The sequence below is a fragment of the Pan troglodytes genome, chromosome 1 (genome assembly GCF_028858775.2).
Source record: "Pan troglodytes isolate AG18354 chromosome 1, NHGRI_mPanTro3-v2.0_pri, whole genome shotgun sequence".
Lineage (NCBI taxonomy): Eukaryota > Metazoa > Chordata > Mammalia > Primates > Hominidae > Pan > Pan troglodytes.
The window spans coordinates 106,718,907-106,743,907 of record NC_072398.2 but is presented as its reverse complement, the minus strand read 5'-3'; the positions used below and the strand labels follow the sequence as shown (position 1 = coordinate 106,743,907).

At 48.1% G+C, this 25,001-nt stretch overlaps 1 protein-coding gene across 3 annotated transcripts; it reads right to left on the bottom strand.

Annotated features, from left to right (window-relative positions):
- Positions 1-1,007: 1,007 nt before the first annotated feature.
- Positions 1,008-24,783, bottom strand: ANKRD35 (ankyrin repeat domain 35). 3 transcript variants are annotated; one of them, XM_016941123.3, is made up of 15 exons: positions 24,251-24,783; positions 20,170-20,304; positions 13,692-13,822; positions 12,825-12,913; positions 12,402-12,466; positions 11,244-11,301; positions 10,997-11,067; positions 10,568-10,674; positions 9,252-9,436; positions 8,585-8,622; positions 6,412-8,415; positions 2,755-2,844; positions 2,435-2,500; positions 1,735-1,840; positions 1,008-1,213 (listed from the first exon to the last, which is right to left on the bottom strand). In XM_016941123.3, the coding sequence occupies exons 1-14, from the start codon at positions 24,254-24,256 to the stop codon at positions 1,778-1,780; spliced, it is 3,108 nt and encodes a 1,035-aa protein (XP_016796612.3). In that variant the 5' UTR covers positions 24,257-24,783; the 3' UTR covers positions 1,008-1,213; positions 1,735-1,777. The 3 variants fall into 3 exon arrangements, with proteins under 3 accessions (XP_016796612.3, XP_054525391.1, XP_063670863.1); XM_054669416.1 differs by having other exon boundaries at positions 20,170-20,289; XM_063814793.1 differs by lacking the exon at positions 11,244-11,301 and having other exon boundaries at positions 24,251-24,781.
- Between the last annotated feature and the right edge of the window lie 218 nt (positions 24,784-25,001).

The window sequence follows — 25,001 nt, the reverse complement described above, 5'->3', positions numbered from 1 at the left end:
GCCCCGTCCGGGAGGTGAGGGGCGCCTCTGCCCGGCCGCCCCTACTGGGAAGTGAGGAGCCCCTCTGCCCGGCCAGCCGCCCCGTCCGGGAGGTGAGGGGCGCCTCTGCCCGGCCGCCCCTACTGGGAAGTGAGGAGCCCCTCTGCCCGGCCAGCCGCCCCGTCTGGGAGGGAGGTGGGGGCGTCAGCCCCCTGCCCGGCCAGCCACCCCGTCCGGGAGGGAGGTGGGGGGGTCAGCCCCCCGCCCGGCCAGCCGCCCCGTCCGGGAGGTGAGGGGCGCCTCTGCCCGGCCGCCCCTACTGGGAAGTGAGGAGCCCCTCTGCCCGGCCACCACCCTGCCTGGGACGTGTACCCAACAGCTCATTGAGAATGGGCCATGATGACAATGGCGGTTTTGTGGAATGGAAAGGGGGAAAGGTGGGGAAAAGATTGAGAAATCGGATGGTTGCCGTGTCTGTGTATAAAGAAGTAGACATGGGAGACTTTTCATTTTGTTCTGTACTAAGAAAAATTCTTCTGCCTTGGGATCCTGTTGATCTGTGACCTTACCCCCAACCCTGTGCTCTCTGAAACATGTGCTGTGTCCACTCAGGGTTAAATGGATTAAGGGCGGTGCAAGATGTGCTTTGTTGAACAGATGCTTGAGGGCAGCATGCTCATTAAGAGTCATCACCACTCCTTAATCTCAAGTACCCAGTGACACAGACACTGCGGAGGGCCGCAGGGCCCTCCGCAGTGTCCTCTGCCTAGGAAAACCAGAGACCTTTGTTCACTTGTTTGTCTGCTGACCTTCCCTCCACTATTGTACTGTGACCCTGCCAAATCCCCCTCTGCGAGAAACACCCAAGAATGATCAATAAAAAAAAAAAAAAATTTAAAAACTAAAAAACAAAAAAAGAATAAAGACATACTGTTAATATTTGTTTCCAGAAAAAAAGAAAAGAATAAAGGGATGAAAGATATTCCTTTCCCCACTCCCCTTTAGAAAAAAAAAAAATTACACTCAGCCCCGTCCTGCCTCATGCTTTATTTTCCATAGAGCTTGTTTCCATCCATACCTCCTCTGGTCTCATCCATGCTGATTCCAGGGTCCAGGTTCTCAGGTCTGAGGTCCATAATGTCAGGTGAAGCCCTGCCCATACCATTGCCTAGTGGCCAACACCCCCGCCCACCACAGCCTGATGAAGCCTCTGTCAACCAGGGTTTCTTATTCCCTGAAAGAAGAAATTCAAAGATGAAATGCACCCACTTCCATATCCTCAGTCTCCTCCCACTCATATCAACATGCTAAAAGGGACCCTCATCTATCTGGACTGGAGAAGGGGACTATCTGCATTGGGGTGGGGGGAGGTTTGGGGGATGACTGCTCTTTGAATGAATGGTATCAAAGTGAAGAGATTCTGGATTTTGTAGAGTCCTGCCCTAAGGAACAACTGTCTACCACTATCCTACCATCACTCATCTTTCACTGGCATCTCCCTACCCCAGACCCAACCCCTCTTTTCAGTCTCCATCTCATAAGTCAGCCCCCTTAGTCCACCTGCTCACTGATTCCTGACTCCACCCAGTGATTCTCCATGTTCTGTCTTCTCAGTCACCTCAAATGCTCTATGCCCCAAAAGGCTCCCCATTGTCAGCCACCACGGGGGCAAAAGGGACTAATTTCATTCCATACACCTTTCCCAAGCCCTTTCTCCCAAACTCCTTCCCTCATCACCCTTAACCCACAACTCACAACAGAGAATCTTGTATCCCTGAGGGCACACAGTGAGGCTGCCTCACTCCTCTTCCATGCTAAGGATTTGCAGCAGGATATTGTACACTTCATGTTCCATGTAACCCTGTAGATGTCAGGAAAGGAAGAAAAGGAGATGAAGAACAGAAAATGGAGAGAGAGAGGTGAGGGAGAGGTTCTGTGGTACAGTGGAAGGCTATTTATTTACTATATACCTTCACTTATAGTATTTAACTTCTCCATGGCTTTTTCCCTATCTTCACAGGGAAGATAATGATGTCTACTTTTCAGGATTGCTCTGAGGATTACAACCATGAATATGAAGCAAAGCACCAGGTACACAATAGGTGTTCCATTCTTTGTAGTTATTATTCCTAACAAGGGAGCAAGACACCTACCTCTTCTTTCTTGTTTCGGACTAAGTGGCTCCAGGAGGAGACTGAGAAAGGGTATTGGGGACAGGAAAAGTCCTTACTATAGGCCAGAGAATTGAAACAGAGGGGGAAACACCTCCCCTTCTCACATTCATGCACAACCTCTCTTGATCTACCAAATGAGATCAGAGACCTAGCACTGGATCCAGCTTTCCGAGAAACAGCAAGTATGTACAGGGACCCTGGAGAAGAGAGAGGGACCCTAAATGCAATACCCTATACTCAGCTTTATGTCTATACCTCCCTCAAAACTCCACCATGCTCACCCGAGCAGCATTCAGTAGATGATTCCTGTAGGTGGAGATGATCTCTTCATGGTTCTTCTGGGAATCCTGGGAATGAACATCAATGGGAAGTCACACGTCCACCCTCAGTCACCCAAGCATGAGGAGCAACACAATGAAGTGGTCAGCAGTACCAGGTGGGCTCGTTGGCCCATCACTGGCCCATCCTGGACCACTGCCTAGCCAGGCCTCTGTAATTCCTAGAATGTCTCCCTCAGTAATTCCTAGAATGTCTCCCACATATACATCACTTCCACTGCTGACCTTCTTCTCCAGCACCATCCCTGACAGCCAAAACATACCTGCAGCTGCAGGGCAAGGCGAGCATTTTCTCCCCGAATTGCTAGAACCTCTTCTGAAAGCTGCTCCAGCTTCTTCAACAACTCCTTGATCTGAGGCCAAGAGGAAAGAGGCAACCAATGAGGCTCCAAGTCATTTCTCCCACAAGGGTCAAGGTCAGCTTCCTTTTACTGAGTATTTAATATGTGCCAATTTTATACAAATTGTCTCATTTAACACTCAAAACAGCTTTTCTTCTGTGTGGTGTTCACTAAAAGTAGGAATAACAACGTAAAAGCTAATTAAGGTCACAAACTTCGGTGAAACCCTTAAAAGTCCAAATCTTTTTGATATTGTGAACTATACCCCTTCCAGTTTAGTTTCTTCTGGACTTTCCTTACTTGTCAGTTACCTTTTAAAATTTGCACACATTATGATTAAAATTGGGCCTCTACTGTGATGATTCCTATTTCCTCTTATGTTTTAAAGTGCAAACTAACATTTAAGTGAACATTAGCATCAAGTAGTGCAGACATTTGTATGCATTTCCTTGATTCAATCTGTGACCTTACCAGTTCTGAATTGGAATTGCCCCATTTCGTAGATAAAGGAAACTAACTATATTGCTGCACTTTTAAGTTTTCAAAACAGTGTTTAAAAATTGCATTGTTTTTATTTTTTTAAAACTCAGTTTAAAAAGACTAAAATGTTCTTTCAAAAGAGGCATCTAAATGTGTTCCTAATTTTGTATATGGGCTTAGGTTTTGTGACCAATTAAAAAAAAAAGCTGCTATCAAATATGATAAAACATTGAAAACTTAAAAAAATTAAAAAAAAAAAAAACAGCTTTTCTTCCGGGAGGAACAATACTTCTCTGAAGGAAGTTTGTTTTTTTGTTTTTTGTTTTTTGCTTGTTTTTTAGACTGAGTCTTGCTCTGTCACCCAGGCTAGAGTGCAGTGACACCATCTGCTCACTGCAACCTCCGCCTCCAGGTTCAAGTGATTCTCCTGCCTCAGCCTCCCAAGAAGCTGGGATTACAGGCATGCGCCACCACACTCAGATAATTTTTGTATTTTTAGTAGAGGCGGGGTTTCACTACATTGGCCAGGCTGGTCTCGAACTCCTGACCTCAGGTGATCCGCCCACCTCAGCCTCCTAAAGTGCTGGGATTACAGATGTGAGCCACTGCGCCCAGCCTGTTTTGTGTTTGGAGGCAGGGTCTCACTCTGCCACCCAGGCTGGAGTGCAGTGATGTGATCTCAGCTCACTGCAACCTCTAAATCCTGGGCTCAAGCCAACCTCAGCCTCCTGAGTAGCACAGGAACAGGCACATGCCACCACACTCAGCTAATTTTTGTATTTTTTTGTAGAGTTGGGGTTTTGCCATGTTGTCCAGGCTGGTCTCAAACTCGTGGGCTCAGGCGATCCATCCACCTTGGCCTCCCAAAGTGCTGGGATTACAGGCATGAGCCACTGTGCTCCGCCTGAGGGAAGTATTATAATCTACGTTTTGTAGATAAAGAGACTAAATTAAGTAATTTGTCAAAATCACACAGCTAATAAGTGATGAAATCATGATTTGAACCACAATCTCTTTGACTCCTTGGCCGATGCTCTTAACTTGGTATCAGATCCTAACCTACTCCTGGCTACTGACCACTAAGGGAAATGGAGATGAGTCCTTATGGCTTATTGAGGCAGAGGCACAAATGCAGTTAATGGTAACTAGCAGTAATAGGAATAGTGGTAGTAGGAATAATGATAGCTACCTTTTACTGAGTACTTACCATGGGCCAAGAGTTCCAAATTTTTTTTTTTTTTTTTGAGGCAGAATCTGGCTCTGTCGCCCAGGCTGGAGTGCAGTGGCGCGATCTCAGCTCACTGCAAGCTCCACGTCCCGGGCTCACACCATTCTCCTGCCTCGGCCTCTCCGAGTAGCTGGGAGTACAGGCGCGCCCACCACCACGCCCAGATAATTTTTTTGTATTTTTAGTGGAGACGGGGTTTCACCGTGTTAGCCAGGATGGTCTTGATCTCCTGACCTCGTGATCCTCCTGCCTCAGCCTCCCAAAGTGCTGGGATTACAGGCATGAGCCACCGCACCCAGCCCCAAATCTTTTAAATAAATATAATTTCTTATTTAATGTAATCTTCACAACCATTTTATTATCCTCATTTTATAGATAAGAAAACTGAGGACTAGAGATGTTAAATAACTTGCCCAAGATCAGACAATCTCGGTCCAGAGAACACATTCTTAACCATGACACTATGTTTGCTTTTACCCGATTGTCTACTTTCAACTTCTCCTTCAATGCAACATAAAAATACTTTCTTTAATTAACCTCAACCCGCACTGATTCCTATTCTGGATAACATTCCTTCTATTTTTATGTACTCCACACTATAGAAAACATACATTCTTTTATATATATATAACTTTTTTGAGGAGAAGGAGGAGTCTCGCTCTGTTGCCCAGACTGGAGTGCAGTGGTGCGATCTTGGCTCACTGCAACCTCCACCTCCCAGGTTCCAGTGATTCTCCTGCCTCAGCCTCTTGGGAGCTGGGATTACAGGCACATGTCACCACACCCATCTAATTTTTGCCACCATGCCCGGCCTTTTTATATTTTTTAATCATTCTAAATTTGACCATGTATCCAAGTTTTAATAAGAAGTCTGAAATCATTCATTTCACGGTTAAGTCTGGAAGTACTAAATCCATGTGTAAATTCATATTTAGAGTTCATAAAACATGTCTCATAGAAACATGTAGACTCACATTTAGAGCAAGCGTTAGGAAACTCTGGTATCTAATAGTGGTTTTCAAGCTTTCTTTCTTTCTTTCTTTCTTTTCTTTTTTTTTTTTTTTATTTTTTTGAGACAGAGTCTTGCTCTGTCACCCAGGCTGGAGTGCAATGGTGCAATCTTGGCTCACTGCTACCTCTGCCTCTCTGGTTCAGGCGATTCTCCTGCCTCAGCCTCCTGAGTAGCTGGGATTACAGGTGCCCGCACCACGCCCAGCTAATTTTTGTATTTTTAGTGGAGACGGGGTTTCACATGTTGGTCAGGCTGGTCTCGAACCCCTGACCTCAGGTGATCCACCCGCCTCGGCATCCCAAAGTGCTGGGATTACAGGCGTGAGCCACCGCGCCCGGCCTCAAGATTTTTTTCTTTGCATTGGTGCCCTCTTTGCCAATGGACATCGTTTTGTAGAACCCACCCTGAAGTGGAGGCGAGAAGAGCAGCTCTCGCTGGGTCTACTTTTCTTAACTCATTAGTTCCTGAGTGACCTCCTCAGAACTTCAGTAAAACCACAGCAACCCATCATGCTATTAGGCCTCTTCCCAGGCTAATATGCAATTCAAGTCCAAATGCTAATAAACGATGGTGCTGCACTGGTGGCAGCCCTGAGCACACTGCTTCTGAATCTGGGTGCCAAATTTTAGTACCTAAGCCCCCTTCTCTCTTCCGCTTATACCTTACCTCACCTCCAATCTCACCAACCCCCTCAGACCCACGAGAACATAGTAGTGTGGTCCCTGCAAAGGACTGGTGCTCCGTTTGGGGTGTTAATCTGACCCACTGCTGCAATAAAGGTTGCTGGATTCAGGTTAGTAAACTCCCAAATACACAGAAACTTTCCCCAGTGCTCCCCAGGGCTACCTCAGCTGCTCACCTTGGCTTCCTTGTCTCGGCAAGCCCCAATGAGATGCTCCATCTTCTCTTTCAGCAGCTCTGCCGTTTTCTCAAACTGCTCGGAGCGCCCCCGCATCTCGCTGGCCTGGCGCTCTTGTTCGGCTGCCTGAGCGGCCAGGTCCCCGCTCCGGCGGCGCTCCTCGGCCACCGCCTCCCGCAGCCGACCCATTTCCCGGCAGGCCGTATTATACTTTTCCAGCAGAGCCTTTAGCTCCTGGCCCCAAGCCTGAGCCTGGGCCACCAGCGAACCCCGAGTTTTCTCGTGTTGCCGTAGGCTGGCTGCCTCCCGGGCCCTTAGCTCAGCCACTTCCTCTGTGGCTTGGTAGAGCAGCTGCTTCAGCTTTCCGATCTCCTGGCTCTTCCCGCTCATCGTGGCCTGAACTGCCCGCAGCTCTTCCTCCAGCTTCCCCAGGTCTTGCTCCAGAGCGGCCACTTGGGGGGATGCTGGGGCCTTTAAGGAGGTGCTTGGCTCCCTACACGGGGACAAGGACCCCCGCAACTGCTGGTTTTCTTCTTGCAGCCGAGCCAGCACCTGCTGGGCCTCCCGGTGCCGATCCACCAGGGTGCTGATGCAGGCCCGCAGCTCCTCCAGGGACTCCGCTGCTTTGCTTTGTGCACTCCTCTTGCCCACTAGGTCTGCGGGCAGGCAGTCCCACAGCCCTCGGAGACCGCTGCTCTGGGAGGCCAGGAGCTTCCGCAGCTTCTCTGTGGCCTCCTTCTCCATGGCCAGTTCATTTGTCAGCAGCCCCACACTCTGTCGCAACTGCTGTAGCTGGACCTGCGCCTCTGGCTTGGGCACAAACTCCCGCTGCAGCCGCTGGGTCAGGGACTGTAGCTCCCTCTGCAACCTCTGCCGCTCCCGCCCCAACTCCCCTAACTCCTCCAGCAAGTTACTGTTGCTCAGTCTCAGTACTGACATCTCCTTCTCCAGCTGTCCCTTTGCCAGGCCTCCTAGGGCCTTTTCCCCTCCAAGGGCCCCTAGAGGCTCTCCTCGAGCCCCAGGAACCCTTTTCTCCTTCTCTTCATCCTGTTTGATGCTCCCTGGGGCTGCCTTTAGGGCTCCCTCTCTGGACTCCTGGGAAGGAACCTCAGGTTTCACCCGTAGTCCTGCCTTTGCCCATTCCAGCCTTGCCAGCACCCGCTCCAGTCGGGCTTCCATCTTCTCCCAGGCAGCTGCTGCTGCCTCAGCACGGGGAGTCCCCAGGGCTCCCTCCATGACCGGTCTTGACAAAGCCCCCCGGGCAGCATCCTTTTCTCGCCACACTGCAGCAAGCTCCTCCCTTAGTTGAAGCAGAAGCTGGTTCATGGCTGCTGGGCTCACTGGTTCAGCCACTGTGCCTCCTGGTTCAACTCCTAGAACCTGGGAACTCTCCTTCTGACCAGCAGGCAGCTGGTCAGCATGATCAGGGCCAAAGGTCTGTGCCCCATTGGTAGGCAGTTGCTGTCCTGTGACTTTCCTGATGGTCTCAGATGCTGGGCTCTGGGGTGGCCCCTGTTCTTCTGGTTGGGACCTTCCATGGACTTCATACTGGATCTTTCCTGGGGCTGAGTCCTCAGCCTTCTTTGGAGCTAATACTGGATTTACTGTGGCTGCTGCCTGCTGCTGCTTCTTTAGCTCTTGTGTACTCTCAGCCAGCAGGTCCTTAGGACAACCCTGCTCCATGCCATCCCCTCCAGGCCGGAGACTAGAGCCTTGCTTTCCTGAAGCTCTGGGCTCCCAGGATAGGAGGACCCCTAGCTCCTGCGCCTGCTCTCGAATCTGGTTCTCAGGGTCCAGATAGGCTGCAGCTTGAGTCTTACACTCTTCTGTCTTTTGCACCAGCTCCTGCTCCAGCTGAACAACTTTCCTCCGCTCCTCTTCATACTTCCACCTCCACTCCTCCGAGCACGGGTCTTCATCCTCCTTCTCCTCTTGCTCCTCTTCAGGCTCTGCTCTCCATGAGCTCTTAGGAGGAGAACCTGCCTGGGGCTCAGATGGAGAGGCCTATGTTGGAAACAGAATAGTAAAGTGTGGCCACTAGGCAACGAACTGAGCCCTAGGAGTGCCTTTCTTCTCTTAAATGTCTTGACACCCCAAGGACCACTAGGAATAGTCACAGTGGGATAGCCTGGGGTGTGTCAAAAGCAAAAGGGGGAGGCACTTAGGGTCTTACCTGGGATGTGAGATCTGGGTGCTGGACTAGCCTCTGACCTATAAGAAAAGATATGAGGAAAATGAGAGAGAAGACAGGTTCCATGTACTTCCAGCCCACATTCTTATCTTCAGACTTTTTCTGAGAGGAGTGGCCTCTCTGTGATCAATCTCACTGCACATCTTCCTGGTGCCAGAAGCCAATCTTGTTTAGTGGATCCCTAACTATTCAGCAACTTTGGTTTCCTATCCCAGAAATGGGCCACTTCATTCATTTTGTTCGCTCATTTATTTATTGGTCACTATGTGCAGCATTTTAATAAGCACTGGAACTTCAATGGTGAGCAAAACAGAAATGGCCTGTCACCTAAGGGGGTTACAATCTGGTAGAGGAAAGAGAGAGTGACCAACAAATCACACAAATAGATGTACAATTACAACTCATAAACGCCAGAAACAACACTAGCCAGAGTTGTCCTCAGTGAGAGACCAGGCTGCATTAAAGAATTTTGTGATCATACTTTTGGGATGGGGATTTGGGGTCCTCTCACAGTAGCAGCAATAAATACGTAACCTCTCAACCCAGGTGACAATTATTTGTCAGATAGATTACTTCCATGGAAACAAATGGGACTCTAAGAAACTTCTCTGATTCTTAGAGAACGTGGAAGTTACAAAAGGGCCTTTACCGCCCCGCCGCCGCCGGTTCAGGGCCTGCTGTAGCAGCCTCCACAGTGCCTTGTCTTGTGTGTGCAGAGCATAGTGCAGAGCATCATGCCCTGTGCTGTCCACAGCCCCCGCGTCAGCTCCGTGGCTCAGGAGCAGTTCAGCCACCTCGGCACTGCCTTTCTCACAGGCCAGGATCAAAGCTGATCTGTGGGTTGAGACAAATCTGAGCACAGACTTTCCACATGGAACCCAGAAGTCCTGGTTCCAGACATTCCACTCACAGGGTAAGCTCTCATTCAGTGGGGTCAGGAGAACAACAGACCAACATTAGACCAGACTAGACTTCTCTTTTTTTTTTTTTGAGACAGAGTTTCACTCTTGTTGCCCAGGCTGGAGTGCAATGGCATGATCTCGGCTCACTGCAACCTCTGCCTCCCAGGTTCAAGCGATTCTCCTGCCTCAACCTCCCAAGTAGCTGGGATTACAGGCATGCACCACCACACCCGGCTAATTTTGTATTTTTAGTAGAGACAGGGTTTCTCCATGTTGGTCAGGCTGGTCTTGAACTCCTGACCTCAGGTGATCCGCCCTCCACAGCCTCCCAAAGTGCTGGGATTACAGGTGTGAGCCACTGCACCAGGCCAGGACTAGGCTTTTCAAATGCCATTCCTTAGAGCTGCAGGAACAGAAATTAGGGGGCCAACTGGATGAGCTCCATTTTTATCTGCTCTGTATATCAAGGTTCTACATACTTTTTTTTTTGAGACGGAGTCTCGCTCCTCTGTCGCCCAGGCTGGAGTGCAGTGATGCAATCTCGGCTCACTGCAACCTCCACCTCCCAGATTCATGCCATTCTCCTGCCTCAGCCTCCCGAGTAGCTGGGACTACAGGCACCCACCACCATGCCCGACCAATTTTTTATATTTTTAGTAGAGACGGGGTTTCACCATTTTAGCTAGGATGGTCTCAATCTCTTGACCTCGTGATCCACCCGCCTTGGCCTCCCAAAGTGCTGGGATCACAGGGATTCTACATACATTTTTTATTGGAAAAAAGGATCCTCTTGCTTAAAAGATAATTTGACAACCAGTAAATTCAGCCAACGGGTCCAGAAGTATCGATTCTACTTCTGGGGTCATCTATCTATGAAGATGGTGGTGGCAGCAGGCAGAGCTCTTCAGAACCTCCACTGGGAAGGAATGAGGTTCCCAAGAACACAAAGACCAACCTGACTACTTCCCCAACACACACAAACACACACACACACGTTGCCCACTGGCTTCTTTCTAAATTGGTCAGGCATGGGAATTGGGGTGCGTAGACGAGGGGGGCTCACTTGTCATTCTTGTCTGTAACATTAACTCGGGCGCCTCGCTGAAGCAGCTGTGAGCAGATAGCCGCGTGCCCACCCAGCGATGCGATCATCAGGGGTGTACGTCCATCCTGCACAGATTGTAGGAAGAGGTTCATGAGCAGCCAGGGACTGCAGAGGCTTGACAATCCTACCGGCTCCCCTCCCCTCACACCTCTCCAAAAAAAATAAAAGCCCAGATCTTGGGTCTGAACACTCCCTTTTGGAGGGTTAGAAGCTCTCCAGAAGATAAGGCTTAACCTCTCTGTGAGGAGGAAGAGGAGAAGCAGGAGGAGAAGGAAGAGAAGGGTGGTGCTAACACAACCCTAGGTCATGGAAGTTGGCCAGTCAAGCTGAGAGAGAGCAGCAGCCCTTCTGTGTAGGACACTGCCCACTTGCCCATCTGACACTCACATTATCCAACACGTCCAGGAAGGCTTCGTGGTCACACAGCAGGAGCACACTTGAGGCACAGCCAGAGGAGGCTGGGGAGAAGATGTTTGGGTTAAGGGGAAGCATGAAGAAAGCCTACTCAGACTATGACCCAACATCCCTTCCGACCATTTCATTGGTTGGCCCTGGCTGCCCTTCCCTCCTCACGCCTCCCCTTTCCCACCCTGTAGTCTCTGCAGCCCTGTTCCCATGAGTCCCCTGCACACACCTGCCCAGTGCAATGGACTACGGTTTTCTGCATCCACAGCATCTTCATTAGCACCATGCTGCAAATGGCCACAAAGGGAAGCAGCATGGAGCTTGGTGTTAACATCCTCATCCCATACCCCCATTGGGTCACCAATTTCCATGGTAATATGAGGAGGGGCAGGAGGTCCACTTTGGAGAAGGCTGTCTACTAGGCAAGCCCAGTTCATCCATTGCTGATGATAGGCAGCCTTGAATATCAGCCCTGGTTTCTAAACCAGGGGGCTAAGAAAAATCAGATGGTAATAAACGTGTTAGGGAAAATGACACCCAATGTCCCCGTGGCTGGTACTTTAGAAACATAATTGTGAAATTTGGAAAGGATTAGGAAGAACGAAAGTAGAACATCCATTTGCCTGATGGCCGGTTAAGATAACTGATTTTTTTTTTTTTTTTTTTTGAGACAGAGTCTCTCTCTGTTGCCCAGACTGGAGTGCAGTGGTGCGATCTTGGATCACTGCAACCTCTGCCTCCTGGGTTGAAGCGATTCTCCTGCCTCAGCCTCCCGAGTAACTGGGACTACAGGCACGTGCCACCACACCCAGCTAATATTTTGTATTTTTATTAGAGATGGGGTTTCACTGTGTTAGCCAGGATGGTCTCGATCTCCTGATCTTGTGATCTGCCCACCTCGGCCTCCCAAAGTCTGGGATTACAGGCATGAGCCACCGCACCCGGCCAGTAACTGCCTTTTGTACTTTTGGAGACTCATTTATAAATTATCCACATGTCATTTTACATGTATATTTCTCTTTATACTACTAGACTATAAACTCTTCAGAAACAGACAGTAGGGCTTTGGTTTAATTTGAACATCTCTGTCCTCCTTCCTCTTGCCCCTCATCATAGCAGGAAGTCTCTGCAGTGGCTCTGCTAATGACAAAATCGATAGTGCCTGGCAACTCTGCTTTATAACCTGCCCTCAAAGGCACTATCAAACATGGTGCCTGCACATAGTAGGTGTTAAATAAATGTTGGCAAACAAATGATGATCAGCCCTCCTATTGGGGATGAGGCGAGTACATTTGGCCAACTATTCCTTTTAAGTATGAAATGAAGTTAGAAAACTCTGGGACCACTTCTTCCCTTCATAAGAGTAGTATCAAGGGACTGCTCTTACCTGAAGCAGAACCTTAACACACTGTGGCTGGCAGGAGATGGTGGCCAAGTGTAGGGCAGTGCTTCCTGGAACAGAAAGAAGGGGAGAAGGAAGGCAGGTGGCCCCATGCATGCTGATGACTCACAGGGAGGGAAGGCAAGAGACGCACAGATAATCAGGAGATTAGGGAGAGAAGCTTTCAGCCACACGGGGCCAGAAATTCCTGTTCCCCAAGTGCCTGGTACCTGTGATGAAGGTGAGAGTGGGGGTGAGGTGTGCCCAGCTTACGGGGAGGGGAACTCCTGGAAGGATGCTGGCCAGAACTTACTAAGGAGAGAAGCAAGGGGCCACAGTAGGAATGTCCAGCAGGGCTCAGCACCGCCCCCGACTGCTGCTGTACCAGGGGCAAGCAAGCAGCGTGGCCCAGTGCTCCGGCTCACTCACCGTCCTCATTCTTGCTGTTGATGTCAGCCCCATTTGCAAGCAGGATAGTCAGACATTCTGTCAGGCCTTTGGAGGCTGCCAGATGAAACCTGCCAGAATCAAGGCCGAGAGGCCAAAGGATAAAGGGACCAGGGATGAGGAATGGGAGAATCTTGATAAGCCCTTCTTGCTATGCTCCCTACCCCAAAGCCAATCCTAAAAGCAGGAAAAGAAGCTCCCCTAGCTTGAATTTCTGAGAAAGAGAAGTCTATATGGCCTCCAATCACAAAGGATGCTAAAAGCAAGGAAGAAATAAGAGCTACAGGTCTCAAGGAATCTCAGACTATTGCAGGGGTGTCTAGGGAACACATAATTACCTGCCTCTCTGAGCACAGAACCTTAACGGAAGTGGAAGTGTCACAGAAAGAGTCAGCCAGAGCAGAGTGAAGGCTGGACATTCGAAGGCTTTGGGTAGAGACAAGGGATAACATTTCCTTTGACTTAATCACTACTCCCTCTAGCCATGTGACTCCCATGCTACCACTTCATTTCAAATTTCCCATGCATACACACCCTCCTACTTGTGCAATGAAGAAACACTCTACTTAGTGTATATATTCATTTTCTGTTTGTTTAATGGGCTTTATGTACTTTACAAGTCAGTGGTGTCAATCTGGGTTGTGCAATGGATGGAGCTCAGGAACAATATTTTCTTTCCTCACTTTGTGTAGAACTTATATGTAGCAAAAAACTATTGATATACTTGCTAATTAAGACAATGAAAAAAGCTCTGAAGTTGTAGGCATTCCCTGGTCCTATGTTATATTGGATTTGGGGGCTTCAAAAGGGAGCCACATGTAAGGGGCAGGGGCAGGAGGACTGACTTACGGGGACTGGCCATTCGAGTCAAGCTTGGTGGGTCGGGCAGATTTCCTGGAGGCCAGGGCAGCCACGCGTCCCACATCCCCCCTGTGCACTGCCTCCAGCAGCTTCTGATCATGGCGGTTCCATCTCTCCACCTGGTCCAGAGCCACAAGTTGTGTGAATATAGGGCATGGGGGTAGTGTGGAGAAAGAAAAGAGGCAAATGGTTAGGATGCCAAATGAGAGAAAAGGAACATCCCTTTTTCTCTTCCACAAGTCACACATCCTAGATCATTTAGTCCTCCTTAGGTGGGCCTAGCTAAATCTTAACCAGCTAATATGCCACCAAGAACTATTGCTGGTTATTTCCAGCCCTGAGCCAGAAGGACCCTGGACCACTGAATTAAAAATCATTTGAGTGCTGAATGCACAGTATTTCAAATGTCCTTTTGTCATCATGATTAGAGATGTTGTTCAGTGCCCAACCTCAGAGCAATCCTTTCCCTTTTGCTCTCTAGGTCTTGCTGGAGCAAATGGAACCAACGTGACCACTTTTGAGGACTCATGTTGCCTCTCACCACCGCCTCCACCCCTGAAACCCTGCTGCTCTGCTTTTTGTTGTCAGTTGTTTGAGAAGTACATTAAGGCACCGAGCTTCAGGTTACAGCTAGGAGTTCCAATACCTAACCATTCCACCTCTTTTCATTGGCTTTGGGCCCCACAATTAAAAGAGGAAACTAGAGTTTCTGTTTTCCCATATCATATCTAGGCCCTTTGGCGACCGTCTCTCTCCTTTCCATGGCAACAACAACCAAAAGGCAAAGAGGTTTCTAGTTATGTTTGAGGAAGCAGCAAGAGGTAGCTCCCCTTCTCCTCCCTCCCAGTTTCCCTGGCAGGGAGCAGCTGTCTAGACAACAGCCACACCTGGGCATGCATTGTTCTATCATTCCAGCTTGGGTTTTGCGGGTGGTAGGGTAATTATAATAATTGAAGTGTTACAGGGCATAAAAGAGACAGCTATGTAAAAACACCCAGGGCTGAAAGTACAGAAAAGCCTGGTTTTGTCCAGAGAAGGGAATGAAAAGGAAGAGACAGATGCAAAGATCTGTGGTCTGATGTAAAGGCTGCCAGACAAATATTTCGCTGGCTGGCCTGAGTTTGGGACCTAGTTCAGCTACATTCTTGGCTATGTGACCTAAAGTAAGCCATTAAACACCTTTAACCTGTTTCCTCTTCTATAAAATATGGCTAATAACAACTACCTCATCATGCTGTGACTATTAAACAAGCTAATATATACAAAATCTCTTTATAAACTGTAAAGAGCCATACAAATATATGGCATCCTTGTAACAAAACAGGAAGTAGTGGGGTGTTGGTGGTGGCACATAGCATTTTATAAGGTATAATCTCAACAAGAGGCTATAGAAAGGGGTGAAGAAAAATAGGGTCTGTGGAAGCCCAGTAACTCATTTTCAAACACTGTTTACGTAGCCAGGGCAAATTATTAATCAACCACAGGAAAGCTCTAAATATCCAAACCATAAAATTATCTAAGGTAGATGGATTCTGAGGTAATACTCCTGTACAGAAGTTGTAACTTCTCACAGTCCTTTCACATGCTATTTCAATTAGTCTCTCAACATCCCTGGAAAGTAGCTAGGGCTATTATTCCATCTCTTTGACAGAAGAAACAGAAGTATACCAAGATTAGATAACCATTCAAGATCACGAAAAAGAGTGGCAAAATTGGAATTAGAATCCAGGCCATGGCCGGGTGCGGTGGTTCACGCCTGCAATCCCAGCACTTTGGGAGGCCAAGATGGTGGATCACCTGAGGTCAGGAGTTCAAGACCAGCTTGGCCAACATGGTGAAACCCCGTCTCTACTAAAAATACAAAAAATTAGCTGGGGGTGGTGGCCGGTGCCTGTAATCCCAGCTACAGGAGACTGAGGCAGGAGAATTGCTTGAACTTGGGAAGTGGAGGTTGCAGTGAGCTGAGATTGCACCATTGCACTCCAGTCTGGGTGACAAGAGCAAGACTCCATCTCAAACAAACAAACAAAAAAAGAACCCAGTCCACCTGATGCCAAATCCTAGCTCTCCCCACCAGACCACACTACTACAAGCTATAGAAACAGGTTTACTTATTTCCAGATAAACAGTCTCAAGTTGCCTCCAGGGCAAAGCCACCCACCCTCAGACTCTACTGTCGCATGGAGTCTCCAAACAGGTTAACTCTCAAAGGACAAAATAAGCAAAATGACTCCTTCACATACTAACAGACTCTGACATGTAAGAACGCATTTTCTAATGCCCTTTGGAGACCAGGTCACCCCCAGGAAAGCAGAGAGCTAGAACTATGCCCCACGACAGGGTGCTGCCATCAGCTGACGTCAACCTGCAGTTCTCGAAATGTTTCAAGTCTTGACTCTAACACTGTCTGCCTCTGTGAATTTAGGCATGTAACAACATCTTTGAACCTCAGTTTCCTAATACTATAACAACCTATAAGGCATCTAGCTCGGTGTCTGTCACATAGTAGATGCACAATCCATCCTTCCTGAGCACATTTTAGATGTTCCTGGGCTCAGAATTCTCCAGCCAGGAGAGTGGAAGGGATCTTGCTGATACTAGCCAGTGAATAACAGCCAAGCTGTACAGATGGTAAAGATGCTTCTTAGCAATATAGATACTTTTCTTTCCCCTTTTTTTTTTTTTTTTTTGAGACAGAGTCTTGCTCTGTCGCCCAGGCTGGAGTGCAGTGGCGTGGTCTTGGCTCATTGCAACCTCCACCTCCCAGGTTCACGCCATTCTCCTGCCTCAGCCTCCCGAGTAGCTGGGACTACAGGCGCCCACCACCGCACCCGGATAATTTTTTGTATTTTTAGTAGAGACAGGGTTTCACCACGTTAGCCAGGATGGTCTCAATCTCCTGACCTCGTGATCTGCCCTCCTCGGCCTCCCAAAGTGCTGGGATTACAAGCGTGAGCCACCGCGCCTGGCCCTTTCCACTTCTTTTTATTTCTTTTTTCTTTTTCTTTCTTTCCTTTTTTTTTTTTTTTTTTTTGAGACAGAGTCTTGCTTTGTTGCCCAGGCTGAAGTGTAGTGGCATGATCATGGCTCACTGCAGCCTTGACCTCTGGGCTCAGGTGATCCTCCCACCTCAGTCTTCTGAGTAGCTGGGACTACAGGCATGCTCCACCACACCCAGGTAATTTTTTTTTTTTTTTTTTTTTTTTTTTTTTTTTTTTTTAGAGATTAGGTATCACTGCATTGCCCAGGCTGGTCTCAAAAACTCCTGGGCTCAAGTGATCCTCCGCACCTCAGCCTCCCAAAGTGCTGGGATTATAGGTGTGAGCCACCACGCCTGGCCTGGATACTTTTCTTTCCAGCTAGATAGTTCTAAATCCACCCAATTTACTTCCTATAATCTCATTATTATACTAAGTAGAGTTTAGAATGAGTAGAAATTTTTCATGGCCAAGCCTCTGCAGAGCTGAAGTAAAGGACAGAGAGATGCTTTCAAATGTCAAGATCCAGTCTGTAGCTTACCCCAGCACCTTGGAAAGGAGGCACTAGATTACCATCACAGCCTCAAGGGAGCAATCACCAAATTAATCAGCAGACTCAATAAGTATAAGCTTTGTATTTCCATAGCTGAGATTAGAGGACTTTTGTAGAAGTAATTGTACCTTCTCCTTATATCTCTGGCTGTGTACCTATAAGCATCCTATAACATGGAAGCACACCAGCAAGTAGAGAGAGAAGGAATGACTTCTGCCGTAGGTCAGGTGAGTGGAAACAGAAAGGGGAACCAGGACCTAATTCTCAAAGTTGTAATTGCAGTAGACAGTACCAATTTTTTTTTTTTTTTTTTTTGAGACGGAGTCTTGCTCTTGTTGCCCAGGCTGGAGTGCGATGGCACCATCTCGGCTCACTGCAACCTCCGCCTCCCGGGTTCAAGCGATTCTCCTGCCTCAGCCTCCCAAGTAGCTGGGATTATAGGTGCCTGCCACCACACCCGGCTAATTTTTGTATTTTTAGTGGAGATAGGGTATCGCCATGTTGGCCAGGCTGGTCCCAAACTCCTGACCTCAGGTGATCCACCCGCTTCAGCCTCCCAAAGTGCTGGGATTACAGGCGTGAGCCACTGCGCCCAGATGATCCAGTGCCAATTATTTAAAGCTCTCTTCTGGTCTACTTCTGGTCTACCTAGGCAGAGTAAGCTAATAGGTAAGATACCCTCAAGGATATCCTCTACTTGACTAAAATAAAATGGGATTATAGGAGTTGGGTTTTTTTTGTGTGTGGATTTTCCTATATACTGGTAACTTAGATTAGCTTTAAAATGATCACTGCTTTTTCAGTCCTTACTCAGACTGACAGTGCAGGGCTCTGGCCCTGGACCCAAATGTGTGAGTGGAGATGGGTAGAGGCAGTCTTCCAGTGTGACTGGGAAGCCAGGCTTTTGGAGTGGCCAGAAAGACTGCCACACTACTTCTCTGACAAATGGTTCCAGAGTAGTTTGCCACCCAAAACAGTGGAGGAATTTATCATGAGAAGTGTGGGGAAATTTCATGAGGAACCAATCTGCAGCTGAAACTGGCCTATTTGCAAGCTTTCTATGACTCCAATCTGTCTGAAGAAACAGTTTTCTTTCCAGCTAGATAATTCTAAACCCATCCAACTTACTTCCCATAATCTCATTATAGTAAGATCTTGTTATACTAAAAGTTTAGAATGGGTGGTCATTCTTTATGGGCAAACCTCTGTACAGCTAGAATCAAGGAGGACAGAGGGATGGTTCCAAATTCCAAAAGCCAGCCCACTCATTCCAGCACCTTGGAAAGGAGGTACTGCCCAAGGATTGGGGGATCAGAAAGAATGAAATAGTTTCCCCATTCCTAAGAAGCAGGCAGACTCCACAAACCTGTAAGGGAAAGGCAACATTGAATACTTTCAGTAACTAAGGAAGAGTCCATATGAATTTCTAAAAAGTCATTATGAGTTAAGACTGAGTCTGGGCAGCCTCAGTTTCTGGTGCATATAATAGTAAATACCTTTTGATTGGTTGATCAATGTGTGGAAACTAAGTAGAGATGCAAATGTAAGTGGGACAAGGACAGGCCTCAACAGAGTTCATACTCTTGCCTCATAGCTTGCTTCCAGGATTCTGTAACCTGCCCATGCAGAATGAGCTAATTGAACATTTCTGATATTTGCTTATGAACGATACTACTAAGTCAAGTTAGCAAAGCAATATTGCTACAAGTAGCTGGCTAATTTGCTTCTAAATTAGCCATAACCCCAACCTCTACAGAAAATTCCATTTCCAAATAAGGGGGCTCTCTGTAAGAGATCTCTAGAGAAGAAGAAGCAATACCCTCCCTAAGCCACCACCTTCTATAATCTTATGTTTTTTTTTTTTCTGGGAGAACATGGGGAATAGAGTGACTTCTGCTGCGAACTCTGAGTCTGCTCTATCCTCTTCTCTCATCATCACTTTCCCCCACCTCAACCAAAGGAAACAGAGAGTATCATTCCTAAACAACTGGGCAAGGGTTCAGGAAATGAATAATCTGGGGAAAAGCAGGCAGAAAGGCCTTGAGCCTTGACTGGCCCAAGAACCAGTCTGATGATCAGACACTGCAGTGAACTGGCTGGGGTGGACTCTGCAGGCAACTCACCCAGTCCTCTGGGGAGCAGTCAGGCAACTGTGCATCCTCTGGCAGTGCCTGTGAGGCTGACCAGACTGCAATATTAACTCACAGCAAGCAGGCAGGAGGAAAAGTGGGACTGGCGACCACTGGGCAGAGTAGGGCAGAGGTTGGAGGGGAGAACAGAAGGTTGCTGTTGTGGGAGCATCAATTGGAAAAAGGTTTGGAGTGATGTTTGAGGAACAGCAGTGCTGGTGAGAGATGGGAGTGAAAGTGGCATGGGGCAGGAGGGAAGCAATGACAGAGGAGATTGTGAAAAAGGGTTAGCAGAAGGCACAGGGCTGGGAGTGCTTGTTGAACTAACAGGAAACAGCAAGGATAGAGCTACGTGGAAGGCAAGATTGTGGGGACAGGGCAGGGATGAAATATGGGGCTCTGGGGCATGACTTGGTGGTGTAGAATGGAGCTTGAGGCCAGGCAGGGGCTGAGGAAGATGCTTGGGGGAGGTTTGGTACTGGGAGACGGAGCAGAAGTAGGGTCAGGGCCATGGGAAGGGGACAGAGTTGCAGAAAACGAACCAGAAATCGGGGGTGTAGATGCTAGGAGGACAAGAAAGGGGCCGGGGAAAGGGCCTTGGGGATGGCAGAGGTGAGCAGGGCAAGTCAGAAGCTGCAGGGCAGGGTCTTGAGGAAGGCAAAGCTGGCGGGCTTCCTTGCAAGAGTAGAAGAGCTAGAAAGACTGATAAAAAGAAAAGGCGATGATGCATTGAGACGGGACTAAAGACTTCTGTCACCACAGAGCTGGGATCCCAACCCCATCCTCCCACACATTTTGGCACCTACCGCCACCTGTGTGCTGGAGCAGGAGAAGATACGCTTCATGGCCGGGGTCGGGGCCACGGGGGATGGGGACGCGCAGAGAGCCGGGCCACAGGTTCCCGAAGCCACCGGACTTGGCTGCGGCTGTGCAAGAGACAGCTGTCAAAAAGCAGAGCGGGCCCCGCCCCAAGATCCGCCTCAGAACCCGCCCTGCTCAATCAGAGGCAAGAACCCAAGGGCTGGGCTCAAAACTCCGCCCCTGGCCCTGCCCTACCCCATCCCTGCAGAGGAGAAAAGCCCGCAGTCTTAGGCTGCGACGGGGGCTTGGCCTCGAACCTCTCCCTTCAAATCTGAACCCACCCTGGGATCCGACCTGCTCAATCAGGAAAGGAACCGGGTGGGCTCCGGCTGAGACTCCTCCCGGACCCGGACCCGCCCCACCCTCAGTTCCAGGCGGGGCCTCCGCCCCAAGCCCCGCCTCAGCCCCGCCCCTCGGAGAGCGGCAGCCAGAGGCAGGAGGGTCCCGGCTTCTACCATGGGCTTCGGTCTCACGGACTGTCGCATTTGCATTTAATCACTGGTAAAGTTACCTCTGCCCCCGCCAACTCCCACCGCCTCTCCCCCGCCACTATTCCCCGGACAAAAACCCAAGCAAAAAAGAGCATTTGAAGAGAGCAGTTCGGAAATAGGAGATTGTAGTGTTAAGCAGAGCAGAGATAATGCGCGGCCCACGGTAACCTGGGGGACAAAACCTAAGGAAAGGGGATCAGGTTCAATTTTATTTTTTCTTTCTGTTTTCTGAGACAGTGTCTCTAATCTGTCCCTCTGTCGGCCAGGCTGGAGTGCATGGCGCTATCATAGCTCACCGTAACCTCCAACTTGTGGGCTTAAGGGATTCTCTCACTCCAGCCTCCCGAGTAGCTGAGACTACAGGCATGTACCACCACGCCTGGCTAATTTTTTTTTTTTTTTTTTAAGAGATGGAGTGTCTCTATGTTACCCAGTCTGGTCTTCAACTCCAGGCCTCAAGCGATTCTCCTCACCGTAGCCTCCCAAAGCGCTGGGATTATAGGCATGAGCCACCACTATTCCTGGCCCAGGCTCAATTTTTAAACGCACATCTGAATTAGAAAACAGCAGACAGCGAGGAGAGCAATTTTATTTTAAGCTGCCCCCCCCCCGCCCCCGCCCCCGCCCCCGCATAGAAACAAAAAATAACCAAACAAAAAACTGTCTTCATTATTTCCACTGCCCTTGAAGTTCAGGCTCTTGGTAATTCCCTTGAAGTTCAGGCTCTTGGTAATTCTTGAACAGTCAGTCGCAGCCAACTGGTCTTCCTGTCTTTCTTTTCTCCTCTCCCCTTTTCTCTTTAGTGAGAGAGCTCACTAAAATGCATATGAAAATCTACAGGGTAAAGCCCAAAGTTCTTAAGTGGTTTACAAGGCTCTTCAGGAGTCATACGCTGCCGCCCTCTTTCCCAGTCCCATCTCTCATTACTTTCACACAAAAGAGCCACTCAAACTGTTTCTTTTTTTATTATTATTATTTTTATTTTTTGAGACAGAGTCTCACCCAGACTGAAGTGCAGTGGCACAATCTCGGCTCACTCACCGCAGCCTCTGCCTTCCCGGTCCAAGCAATTCTCCTGCCTCAGCCTCCCAAGTGGCTGGGATTACAGGTATGTGCCATCACGCCCGCTAAGTTTTGTATTTTTAGTAGAGACAGGGTTTTGCCATGTTGGCCGGACTGGTCTCAAATTCCTGATCTTAAGTGATCCACCTGCCTTGGCCTCCCAAAGTGCTGGGATTACAGGCGTGAGCCACTATGCCTGGCCTTGTTTTTTTTGTTTTGAGACTGGGTCTCGCTGTCACCCAGGCTGGAGTGTGATAGCATGATCGGGGCTCACTGCAGCAGCCTTGACTTCTTAAGCTCAAGGGATCCTCCCACTTCAGCCTCCTGAGTAGCTGGGACTACAGGTGCACATCACCATGCCCAGCTAATTTTCATATATTTGGTAGAGATGGGGTTTCACCATGTTGCCCAGACTGGTTTTGAACTCCTGGGCTCAAGCGATTCTCCTCACCTCAACTCCCAGAGCACCAGGCCTCAAACTGTTCTAATTTACAATTCCCTTTGCAGCTGGTGATTAATCCTCCCAAGAATGCCTCCTGTCACATTTGATCCCTGTGGTGGAAAAGTTAAATATTAAATTTGAACTCAGTTGAACGTGGACAGAAACAATGGTCACCAAGTCCCAGAACAGGTTGTGTGAGCCCCTTGAGGTGTTCGTCCAGCACTGTTTTGGAGAAATCTCTATTTCAATCTATTCCTACACGTTAGTTATTGAAAAACAATAGACAATTGCAAAAATAAGTTGAATGTTTTGTGTTCCTTGAGCCCAGTCGCCAAGGGCCCCGTGACTGGGCCTCATGCCAAACAACTCGTTACAAAAAGAGCTAGGGTCCCAGACTGCACCAAAACTTCATGAGACCTCTCCTCGTCTGTGCATGGATGAGTGGCCGACTCTGGAGCCCAGGCTGTTGCTTCTCAGTCTGGTGGTGAATCCTCTATAGTCTTATGAGTGCGGTGTTCAACTCTGGAACCCAGGCTGTTGCTTTCCAGTCTGGTGGTAAATCCTCCATAGTCTGGTGAGTGTAAACATCTTTTCCCTTCTCCCCTTCCCATTGCAATTTGCTTATTATATCAATCTGTTTATTATATCATTTGCTTACTTATTATATAATTTGCTTATTATATTAATTTGCTTGTACCATTTGCTTATTATATCTCCATTGCCATTTACATGGGATAAAGCTTGTTTACCCTTAAAGGTATTGTGTGTGTCTTTTCTTCTCCCCTTGTGCGTTTCCTGCACAGAACAACCCCCCCAGCCAAATTTCTTTTTTCTATAAAGTTTTCCCTTACAACCCCGCCACCCCCACCGCCCAACAAAGTATGCCTCTTGTATGACATACTCCTAGTGCTTGTTGATATATAGCAACCACCTCTTTGCATTTGCCATTTTTTTTTGTTTTTGAGATAGTGTCTCACTCTGTCACCCAGGCTGCAGTGCAATGGCGTGATGTCGGCTCACTGTAACCTCCACTTCCTGGGCTCGTGCCATCCTCCCACCTCAGCCTCCCAAGTAGATGGGACTACAGGTGCGTACCACCATGCCCAGCTAATTGTTTTTGTATTTTTGGTAAAGACAGGGTTTCACATGTTGTCCAAGATGGTCTCGAACTCCTGAACTCAAGTGATCCACCTGCCACGACCTCCCAAAGTCCTGGGATCACAGGCGTGAGCCACTGCGTCCAGGCTGTATTTGCCACTATTTGTTTACATGTTTGTTTCTGCTACTGGACTGGACTCTTTGATGGTAGTTGTGTTTTATATTATTGCCATTGTCAAGCACATATTACGTGCTTGATATCTGATGAATAAATGAATGAAAAAAATTAATGAAGAAGCAAAGGAGCAACAACAAGGAAAGGAAGGAACAATACACAGTTGCTTCTTAAACTAATACTATTGCAAAGAAAGGGGTAACAAGATTGGGTTTAGAGAAAGCCCCAGTCTGGAGCTGACGATGGATAGGAGGGGAATCTCTAGTTGGAAAAATATATTAAAAGTGCTCTCTTAATCATATGGATAAAGAATTACATGAGGTCAGGGAGCAGGGAGGGATAGCATTAGGAGATATACCTAATGTAAATGATGAGTTAATGGGTGCAGCACACCAACACGGCACATGTATACATATGTAACAAACCTGCATGTTGTGCACACATACCCTAGAACTTGAAGTAAAATAAAATAAATAAATAAATAAAAGAAATTAATCCTAAAAAAAAAAAAAGAATTACATGAGGTCAGTCACAGTGGCTCACACCTATAATCCCAGCATGTGGAAAGGCCAAGACGGGAGGATTGCTTGAGGCCAGGAGTTGGAGACCAGCCTAGGCAACATAGTGAGACCCCCTCTCTAAAAAAAATTTAAATATATATATATATATGTATACACACACAAACACACACACATATATATGTGTGTATATGTATATATGTGTGAGCATTAGATGAACCAGTACTCAAGGAAACCTACCTCCATTTGGGGGCTGACTGAGGGTAAAGAGGAGAGGAGAGTCTGTCAACATAATCTGGTTGCGGTCTCAGCCCTAGAAACTGTGTGCTCCATAAAAGCTGATTAAGTTACAGCCTGTATGAAGTGCACTGAGGGTCACAATGGAAACCCTTTCCTGTCACAAAACAACTCAGCAGGTTGACACAGAATGGTGTTCATGCCAAATAGGCCAGACAGGACACAATTCTCAGGGTTAGGCAATAGAGGCAGAGACTCGGTCTCTAGAAGGCCATTGCTTAAGTACACGTGTTCTCTCAGGATAATGGAAAAACTCTGGGTGTCTCAAGAGGAGCCTAGAAGATACCTGCTTAATGGAATCAAATAGATTTGATCTCTACCATTAGAACCTTAAATTCTTCAGCTAATTATCACCTTAGAGGGCTCAAAGAGCTTATTTCAAAAGGGATGAGGCAGGCCAGGCACAGTGGCTCACACCTGTAATCCCAGCACTTTGGGAGGCTGAGGCAGGCAGATCACGTGAATCAGGAGTTCAAGATCAGCCTGGTCAACATGGTGAAACCCTGTCTCTACTAAATATCCAAAAATTAGCTGGGCATGGTGGTGCACACCTGTAGTCCCAACTACTCAGGAGGCTGAGGCAGGAGAAGTGCTTGGACCCAGGAGGCAGAGGTTGCAGTGAGCTGAGATCGTGCCACTGCACTCCAGCCTGGGTGACAGGGCGAGACTCTGTCTCAAAAAAAAAAAAAAAAAA

Excerpts from the sequence above, each read along its gene's own strand:
- ANKRD35 (XM_016941123.3), bottom strand. Across the intron at positions 8,623-9,251 it reads GAACCGGCGGCGGCGGGGCG|GTCAGAGGCTAGTCCAGCAC; the intron begins GTAAAGGCCCTT and ends CTTTTCTTATAG. Across the intron at positions 1,841-2,434 it reads ATCTACTGAATGCTGCTCGG|GGTTACATGGAACATGAAGT; the intron begins GTGAGCATGGTG and ends TGACATCTACAG.